At 37.7% G+C, this 10,326-nt stretch overlaps 1 protein-coding gene across 4 annotated transcripts in view; it reads left to right on the top strand.

Moving 5' to 3' along the window:
• The window catches only part of LRP2 (LDL receptor related protein 2), a 224,340-nt gene that overhangs the window by 123,105 nt on the left and 90,909 nt on the right, over positions 1–10,326 (top strand). For all 4 annotated transcript variants that reach the window (XM_037734498.1, XM_017517337.2, XM_037734499.1 and 1 more), the window contains 2 exons: positions 4,365–4,531; positions 5,491–5,634. In XM_037734498.1, the coding sequence (XP_037590426.1) occupies positions 4,365–4,531; positions 5,491–5,634 (311 nt within the window). The remainder of the gene's footprint in view (positions 1–4,364; positions 4,532–5,490; positions 5,635–10,326) is intronic.

The following is a 10,326-nucleotide window of genomic DNA, read 5'->3' as shown; positions in this document are numbered from 1 at the left end:
CGCCACCATGCCCAGCTAATTTTTTGTAGTTTTAGTAGAGACGGGGTTTCAGCATGTTGACCAGGATGGTCTTGATCTCTTGACCTCGTGATCCACCCGCCTCGGCCTCCCAAAGTGCTGGGATTACAGGCTTGAGCCACCGCGCCCGGCCAAAAAAATAATTCTTTATTGCTTAAAAATCTAAGAAGTTACTCTAAACCCAAGTTTCTTTCATTTCTCAGTGAAGAGGTGTGAATGAGTATATTTGGATACTGATGAAAATTGTTGTAGACTTCAACTTAAATGTTTAATGATCACATGTTCCTAAATTAAGGGATAACAGAGTCCTAATCTAGAAATAAATTTAGTCCTAATCTGGAATGAAAAATATATACTGAATTCAGGAAATTTTTAGTGTTTAGAGATTATGCAGATGTAGGATTACTGAAAATCAAATTCCATCAGCATGTAATATTGTGCAATGATACTCTCATGATGAAAGATTTTAATTATTGGTAATTCTCACAGAGGGACTGGCATTTGCCATTTTTCCTCAGAGGCTTATTATGTACCTAATCCTGGTTGACATTGTTTAATTTAGTGTGTCCCCAGAGTCTTTCAGGAGAAGATTAAATTGGGCTGTAGACATTTTGGATACAAAGCATTCTTTCAGCATACAAAGACTGTTGAATTGCACACTGGGGCTTGGTGTAATTAACATTACTCTCTGATGATGATTGATAAGTGTTAATTTTAAATAGTGTCTTTTGTTGTTTCACAAATAATTCCACTAGTGGTTTTCTCATGGGTTGACTTTACTGAAGTGGAACATTTTTGGTATTTCCCCATTGGTTTCAGAGCACCAGCTGAGTAAATGATTGCCAATGCATGTTAACAGAAATAAGGTTTCCACGTTTTTTTTTTTTTTTTTTTTTCCCCAAAAAGAAGTTTAGAAAACTTGTTAACATTTGTAGGTGGAGACATTTTACTTGATTTGACTGTTGAATAGGTTTTAAAATACTGTTTACTAAGAGGCTGGAATATATGTGGAAGTGCTTCTGTGATACTGCTAAATATAAAAGCAGATATTGCACAATATTGGCCTTGTAAAAACATGCATTAAACAAGTCTGGAAGCAAAAACACATGAGTGCCAATAGTGATTATAGTCGGATAGTGGAATTATGAGATGGTTCTATTTATTTCCAATTTTATGTTATAATGAGTGCTTCCTCTATATGAGACATTTTTTATTTTTTAGGAAATATATTACTTATAATGTCAAAACCGAATAAACAAAATTCAAGCCAAACGTCACCTCAGCAACCCTAAAATTATTCCAAATACAAATCGACTTCTGACTCAGTCTCAGCAGCACAAGGCACTTGCTCGAGTGATTTTGTGTAAGATAAGAACACTCCTTGTCCTTGCTCCAGGGAAGGCTGCAGTGCTGATCAGCTTGTGCAGGGTATGCTTTAAGGAGGACCTAGGTTTAGGGGTCATATATATTGTCATTCAATTACAACATTGATTTCCCATTCCTCACTATAGTGTCTTCATGACTCTGCTGACACTAACATTAATGGGATTATGACATGAAAAAATAGAAATAGGGAGATAATCTTTAATATCAAAAGACAGAGACACACTGACCTAGGACAACTTACCTGTCACTACCTCCTGAACTCCTTTCCATCCAACACTAGATCCTTCTGTGCCTACCCCTTCATGCCATTGTCAAAATGAATTGTAAGGGCTCATATACTTGGTCTTGCCCTCTAGATGCTATGTTACTTGAGGACAAAGTGTCTACCTGGTCTGTAGCTGTATGCTTATTGCTGGTGGCACTTCTTGGTACATGGTGGCACTCAGTAAATGTTGAGTGAAGGACAAACTCTCCAATATCCATTTTTGCTCTTTCCCTGGTCCTCTGGTTTTTACCCATTTGGTCCTTAGATATGTGTGCAGTGTTGTGAAATCACTTCTTTTTGCTTTCCCATATAGCACTTTTCAGGCACCTCCCTGTGCCACCTGTTGTCTTACCGGCCACTTCCATTCTGTTGCTCCCCTGGCATCATCTCCCACCATGACGATCACAGTTTCAGCCAGTGCAGCGTTAGAGGAGGTCCTGCTCTCTAGTCCATTGCTTGCAAATGTTCATTGGTGATAAATGTTCTCAATATGACAGTGCTTATCAGATAAAGGACTTGAGACATGATTTCCAGGAAGGAGTAGAAGCAGGTGGTGCTTAAGGGAAGAGCACCATAGAGGAGTCAGGAAGGCCCGTATATGATGGATGAGATATGCAAAGTTTTTAGGCCCTAAACAATGCTTTGGCTGAGAATTACTCCAATTAAGCAAAGGGAGATTACCCATTCAAAAGGGTAGCATCAGGTTTTGAGTGAGTACAAATTTAAAGTCCCCTATAAAATTGGGACAGAGATACAGTTTCTACTGAGCCAAGGAACATTAATAACATATAATCAATAAACAATTAAGTATCTCAATATAATTTCATGGTACAGCTGAAACTCGTAATCTAGCTTTTTTTTTTTTTTTTTTTTTTTTTTTTTAATTATTGCAGTTAAACCAAATGAAATGAGTGGTAATTTGATACTCAGTAAGTAGTACCTGGCTATTTGCAGAGTAGTGATGAAAAACATAGATTTTGGAGTCCAGGGGGCCTGGTTGTGTGACCTTGTTTTAATTGCTTGATTTGATTTCTTTGTGCCTTATTTGCAAACTGGGGGAGACACCTATCTAACCAACAAGATTAGGAAGCTTGAGGGAGATAAATTAAGGGAACTATTTACCTGATGTATGCAGTGTGGCACATATTCTCAATAAATGAGAGGCGATTTTCACTGTAATTGCAGTTTTTTCGGAAGAGACGCAATGTGGAGCAGCTGACAGAGGAAGGGCTTGGAAGTGGATGGGCAGGGTCCATCTCCTATTACTGTTTCCTCCTGCAAATCTCATTTGCTCCAGCTGAAAACAACTTTGCAGGCTTGTTGTGAAAGACTATACATTGTAGTACCTGAAAAAATGTAAAGCATTGCCGGGCGTGGTGGCTCACGCCTGTAATCCAAGCACTTTGGAGGCCAAGGCGGGCGGATCAACTGAGGTTGGGAGTTCAAGACCAGCCTGATCAACATGGTGAAACCCCTTCTTTATTAAAAAAAAAAAAAAAGAAAGAAAAATGTAAAGCATTAATAGTCACAAAATTTACATTAGACTAAATTTAAATTTGTCCTAGGTTAATAGAGACTGACTTATTTCTTAGTAATAGAAATGATAGGAACAAGGAAAAGCTAATGAGATGTGAAAATGAGTAAGGAAAAAGTGCCCAAGTGATCCTGCTGAAGATGTAAAGCTTCCCACGTTATAAAAACATCATTTTTAGATTATGGAAGTTATGTAATGATTAATCATTTTATACTTTGTCTTAATATGTGATGTATCTTATAATGCATCTTAATACAAAACTTAGATTCAAAAGTTTTCCTTTACTCAGAAAGGAATTTTAAAATAAAACCCCAATCTTGATGGGGATCAGAATAAAGATTAAATTATTATTGAAAAAGGAGCTTTTATTAAATGGGAATTAATTTTATGGGAATGTTACAATGTGTAGATAGTTCTGCAAAGTTTGAAAGATACTGTTTACATATTCACCTAGGCATTCATCCATTTATGCAGTCATGTGGTCATCCATTTAGTTAGCAAACATTTATTGGGCAACTATTTTATGCCAGGACCTGGGACACAATAATGAGCAAATCAGACACAGTCGTTAACCTTTGGGAGTGAAAATCTTGTAGGGAAGACAGACACTAGTCAAATAACAATTGATAGGACTATACATTGGATTTATTTATTAAAGTTTCAATAAATACTAGGCAACACTTTGTAGTGTTGTTTTATTTTCTGAATATTCTTAAAACTAGTAAGCTGCCATTCACAGGAATAGTCTAAATGATTTTTTTCACTTTTTTTTTTTTTTTTTCCAAAACTCAACTCTCCTTTCCCTGAGTTCGGTGTTAATGAGGTTTGTCTGTGTGGAAGTGAAAGAACTTCCTGTCTGTGAGGTTTAGCAAACATGGATGGTTTATCAGTCTAAGTAAGGACTTAATGAAGAGTAAGATAAATACCAACCTGCCTTGAAAAAGTCTGGACAGTGTTGTATGTGGGGTTGGAGGTCTTGTGGCCCAGCAGCCCACTGAAACCCTGTGAAAGGCCCATGATTGACAAAGTACATTCTATTTATTGCTGCAATGCTCAATGTCATTTTAGCCCGTATGATTGTAATAGGCTACGCTTTCCATCACTCTAAATGTCTGGGAATAGTGGGATATGATTTTGACTGATATTCTTCTATTTTCACAGATGATCAACCATTCTTAATAACTGTAAGACAACATATAATTTTTGGAATCTCCCTTAATCCTGAAGTGAAGAGCAATGATGCTATGGTCCCCATAGCAGGGATACAGAATGGTTTAGATGTTGAATTTGATGACTCTGAGCAATACATCTATTGGGTCGAAAATCCAGTAAGTTTTGAATAACATTCAGAGTATATAATTCATTCATGAAGAGCCTGCCTGCACAGATGTTTTCTTATAAGCAAGCTTTTGTTATGTGGATAAAAGGGAAATGATGTGGAAATTAATTTATCACTAAGTTTTTTGATTCAATGAGGGGTATAAATGTGAGCTTGACCTGGAGCAAAGATCATAAAACTCTTTAGCTTTAGAATAAGAAACAAATTTAAGCTATTGTGTATTATTTACTCATTCATCAAGTATTTTCTAGAAGTGCCTACAATTTGCCCTGCACTGCATTATCTGCTTCTTACTACAGAATACATGCCAAGAAGCAGCAGTCACAAAGCTTGCCCCTAGAGGAGTCTTAGGCTAGTAGAAAATATTAGGCGAACATAAAAATCATCAAAACTCAAGACAAAAGTAGTAGTTCCCTAAGGGAATTCAGTGAAAGCATTTGATGTGGTGCTGGGGCCTTCCTTCAGAATCTTTGCCTCTAGGGTAAACGTGAACACTCCTCCAGTTCTCTTCCTCAAGGGACATTTTCTTCAGCCTTCAGGGAAAAAACCTGTAAGAATGGGAAAAGGGCAAGGAGAATATAAATGGGGAAGAAAACAAAGGTCTTTATGTTTCATGTTTATCACCCATATGCAAAATATACTCCTGGCCTTCTGATCCACATCTGTGACTTAGGTGTTTCTTATGACTCTTAATGCCTGTTTTAGTTAAGAACTATCTCTTTAGCCAGTACTGGAGAGAGCCTGAATGGTAAGCCTTGTGTATTTCTGTGACACACTGAAAGATAGTTTGAAGCCTACCCAGTCGTGCTGAACCTTTGCCTTTCCTCTGAGGATGAGGAGTGTTCAAGAAACACAGCAGCTGGCAGTAGGTAGCCACAGTGAAGAAAGTGTTCTTATGCAGGAGCCGTGGTCTTGAAACTGCTCACCTCCCCTTGTCTTTCTTTCCAGGGTGAAATTCACAGAGTGAAGACTGATGGCACCAACAGGACAGTGTTTGCTTCTCTATCTATGGTGGGGTCTTCTATGAACCTGGCCTTAGATTGGATTTCAAGAAACCTTTATTCTACCAATCCTAGAACTCAGTCAATTGAGGTAATGATTCCATAATACTATTTACACAAGCATTGGATTTAGATTCATGTAAACTCTATTCTCAGGAATAGATCTCATATGGATTTTGGAATCATTTTTAAGCAAGAAGAAAAAGGGAAAAAATATTAGTGTTAACTGTCAAAGTCTCTGAAGCGAAGGAGGAAAACCACCTTAAAAGAGTCTCTCTCTCTCTCTCTCTTTTTTTTTTTTTTTTTCCGAGACAAAGTCTTATTCTGTCACCCAGACTGGAGTACAGTGGCATCATCTTGGCTCACTGCAACCTCCAGCTCCTGGGTTAAGTGATTTTCCTGCCTCAGCCACCTGAGTAGCTGGGATCACAGGCATGTACCACCATGCCCAGCTAATTTTTTGTGTGTGTTTAGTTAGAGACAGGGTTTCACCGTGTTGGCCAGGCTGGTCTCAAACTCCTGACCTCAAGTGATCTACCTCCTTTGGCCTCCCAAAGTGTTGGAATGATAGGCGTGAGCTTTCTACTGCTCTATTTTGTTTCCTCCTAATTATCAATATTACCTTGTCTCCATAAAAGTATTTTAGGTAATTTATAAAATAATATATAAGAAGATAAATAAAAGTTACATAAGGAATTCAGCATAACGGGAAGATTATGGTAAGCAGGGATTTTTTATTTTTTATTTTTTTACTATTTTTCCTCATCTAATCTTCAATGCTATTTCAGTACTCAACCAAATTTATAGTTTGCCTCTGTTCTTAGATGGAAATCTTTCTATGGCTTCAGTACAGTTTTTCTAACAGTGAAACATAAAGTAGAACCTTGATTCTAATTCCTTTGATATGCTCTTCTTCATGATAAGTGTTCTTTTTACTCTCTTTCCCAGAAGAAATTCTAGATGAGGCACAGGTGTGAAATCATATGAAGGAAGTCAGAGGTGACTTGACTAGTGTTGGTTTGCTCCACTCTGAGAGAAAGGCAAAACATGGAAGGGATTATTAATTCATAATAATTTTGAACGTAAGACTTCCCAAAGCAAGAAGGTTTTGGAGGGGATAGTTAGTACTGACAATCCACTGCTTTAGGTGGGCACCAGCTGGCAAGCCAGTTTTTCTTTGGTGCATTCAGAAAGATAAATACTAAAGATGAGGAAGGTGCACAGCAGCCTGGTGGCTAATTTAGAGCACCTATCTATACTAAAAAACACTCTCTATAGACTAAAAACATAGCCTATGTAGAGTTCGGTAACATCTGAGGTTTCATGCATCCACTGATGATCTTGGAATATATTCCCCATGGATGAGTAGGGATAACTGTTTTCATTTCTGCCAAATGAAGAAGTAGGGAAAGGATGTCCCAGGCAGAGAAAAGAGCTCTCACTGGAACAGTGCTTGAGCTTACAAAGGTCTTTTACTAACATCTAATTTAATCTGCACAACATTACTGAGGGCAGGCAGGTCTGGTAGCCATTCATGATGAGATGGATATTTGCAAAATGCACAAATATCTCAAACCAGGTAGAATCGTCAGGTGTTAACATGAAGGGCCCCTTGGAGGCTCCTCTGGTTCAAGCTCTTTGTTTTCTTTAACGTAAGAAACCAAGGCCCACAGAAGTTAAGAAATTGTCTTAAATGGTCAGCTTTGCTGCTCTAATTCGGGGCAGTATTCTCTCTTTGTGCTTTTATAAACTACAACTCCAGCAATCCAGACTGGTTTAACCCTCTGACAGTGGCAGAAAATATTTTTCATGATTTCAACTAAAACTATCATCCTCCCATTAAATATAGGCAACATCTACTGCCTAAGACCCTTACTACCAAATTCACATCTCTCTGAAGTCCACCTAGTGCAAAGCTGTCTTAATTCCAAATGGCAATTAATATGCTCTTATTCTGTCTCTTGGTATCTTGCTTGGTAAATGGGGTTCTTCTGTTTTAAACTGATAGTTTTCCAAAAGCATGGACATGTCTTTCCCATTAGTGTTAGGTACAATGCAATAGCAGCCAGTCGGAGAAGAACTGAGCATGCGTGTGTGTATGGTTTAGAAAGGCCACTTTAACCACATGAACCAAAACTTTGTAATTACGGCCTGATGCAGCGTGGCACATAGGAAAGATATTTTGATTTGGAGTCCAAAGACCTGGCTTTGAGTCTGGCTTGCTTGCTCATTTTATTCAATCATTTATCAAGCACTAGTAAATGCTTTCTATGAATCAGTTGGTCCTGGATATTCAAAGATGAATAAAACATTTTTTTTCTGTCTTTAAGTAGCTCACGTATCTATGAGATAGATACATAAACAAACACTTGTGCTCCAGTGTGGTAAGTGTGATAAGACCAGTGAATATAAAGTGCTAGTAATTGGAGCCAGAGGTAAAAGTGAGGGGAGAGAGCATGCAGACTTCCCATTCATAGGTACTTGTGAGCTGAGTCTTGAAAGATGACTAATATGTCCTCCATTATCCGAGGCTTTCACTTCCTGAGGTTTCAGTTACCTGCAGTGGCCTGAGAATAGGTGAATACAGCACAATAAGATATTTAAAAGGAGAGAGAGAGAGAGAGAGAGAGAGAGAGACAACTCATATAACTCTTATTACAGTATATTGTTATAATTGTTCTATTTTCTGATTATTGTTAATCTCTTACTGTGTCTAATTTATAAATTAAACTTTATCATAGGTGTGTATGTATAGGAAAAAACATAGTATATATAGAGTTCAGTACTAGCTGAGATTTCAGGCATCCATTGATGATCTTGGAATGTGTCCCCCATGGATGAGGGGGGACAACTGATTTTATTTTTGCCAAATGAAGATGTAGGGAAAAGGTGTCCCAGGCAGGAAAAAACAGTTGAATAAAGACCCTGAAACATGGAAATGCATTTTGTAACTGGGGACAGCACAGCATTTTCTCCACTTGTGAGCTGTTTGACCTCGGACAAATTACTTAACCTCTCTGAGCCTCTGTTTTCTCATCTGTACAGTGGAGTTCATGGCTGAATAAGTAAAAGTACTTCATAACACTGAGGTATCCTGTAAATACAGAGGACTGTTTCCTTCAAATGATTAATATTTTCAGAAGATCCATAAAAGACCTATGAGAATAATGATCCAAGGACAAATTGCCCTTTTAATGGTTTTATTGGTGTTTCTCACTAAAACCATTAAATTATTTGCAATTTAAATGATAAATAATTTGTTTTCCAAGAATTATTTTAAATTGTAAGTTTATGTTATAAATAATTCTTCCAGATGATTGTTGGATTAATTAGGAAAATAGGAATCGTGTTCACTTGCTGTTTACCTGTATAATATTCCTTTCATGTTTAACTCCAACTTGAAAATAAAAGAGAAACATTGAAGAAATTATTATCCACTAGGGGTAGCTGTGTGCCCATCCACTAAAAGAAATTTTATAGCTGAATTGTGAAGCCTACAGAGTGGCAGCGTGAGAGAGAGCTCTATATATTCCAGAAAACAAGGAAAGGAGCTTTCAACCAAAGAGATCCCTAGTCTTAGGAAAAGGAGAGAGATTATAGCAGAAGAAGGCAAGAAAGATACCAGACAAAAGAGAGAAAAATGTAGAGAAAAGAATGAGGGAGAGGAAAATGTGTGTGTGTGTGTGTGTGTGTGTGTGTGTGTGTGTGCACACGCACATGTGTGCATGCATATTTAAGGCAGAGAAATGCAAATGTTCTATTTGTATTGAAAAGCAATTTTATAGAAAAACCTTAAAGCAAAAATCAACAGGCATTTTCTAATTTCTTACTAGTTGTCTCTTAAGACTGTCTTAGATATATGTTAAAATAGCTTCGTTGCCATAAGAAACTTCCTTCTAGTCCAATAAACCATATTTCTATGTGCCGTATCAAGGTCCTGTTAACATTATGATTATTTCCCCTTTGCTGATGTTCCTGGTAAAAAAACACAATAAAATTGCGATTGTAGCAGTAAGAATAACAAACAGATAGCATTGGGAAAGCCACTAAACCTTTCTAGGCCTCTTTTTCTTCATCTGTATTGAGAAAAACAATGGGATCTACCTCATAGAATTATTTGTGAGGATCAAATACAATAATGCTTGCTCTAATACCTCATACGGAGTAACTGACCAGTAGATGGACCAGTTAAACAACAGGAGAAGCTGACTGAACACAGTAGTGCTTGGTGCTGTGCGAAGTGTTTTACCTGTACTATCTCTTTGTCCCATGGACTCTATGCAGAAGGTAATGCTTTCATCCACATTTGACTGGTAAACTAAGTTCAGAGAGTTGAATTTATTTGCCTCAGGTTGTACAGTCAGGACCCGGCAGGGCAGAGATTTCAGCTCATGTGTTTCAGCTTAGACTGTTGATCTGGGACAGAATTCACTGTACCTCTGAGTAAATTTGGACTGTTTTGATCAACTGTGTTGGCAGCGACTGGCCACCGAGTGCCATGGCCTGGTCACTGTGGTGCAGGAAAGCTGTGAGGTTCTCATTTGTCTTCCAGAGATTTCTCTTAGCTTTTTTCTGAAGGATTTTCATAGTCTTCAGGCAGTGGCTCTGATGTTTTCCCAGTTGAATCTTCCTTTTATCCATAAAAATGTTCTGTCTTGAAATTTTAGGTGGGTTAGAAGTAGGAACTTGGGAGGTGGTTTTCCTTCTCTTTCTGTTTTTTTTTTTTTTTTTTTTTTAAAGAAGGGGTTTCACCATGATGGCCAGGCTGGTCTTAAACTCCTGA

Source organism: Cebus imitator, unplaced genomic scaffold (genome assembly GCF_001604975.1).
Source record: "Cebus imitator isolate Cc_AM_T3 unplaced genomic scaffold, Cebus_imitator-1.0 Scaffold628, whole genome shotgun sequence".
Classification (NCBI taxonomy): domain Eukaryota; kingdom Metazoa; phylum Chordata; class Mammalia; order Primates; family Cebidae; genus Cebus; species Cebus imitator.
This window is presented reverse-complemented; position numbering and strand designations above follow the sequence as displayed.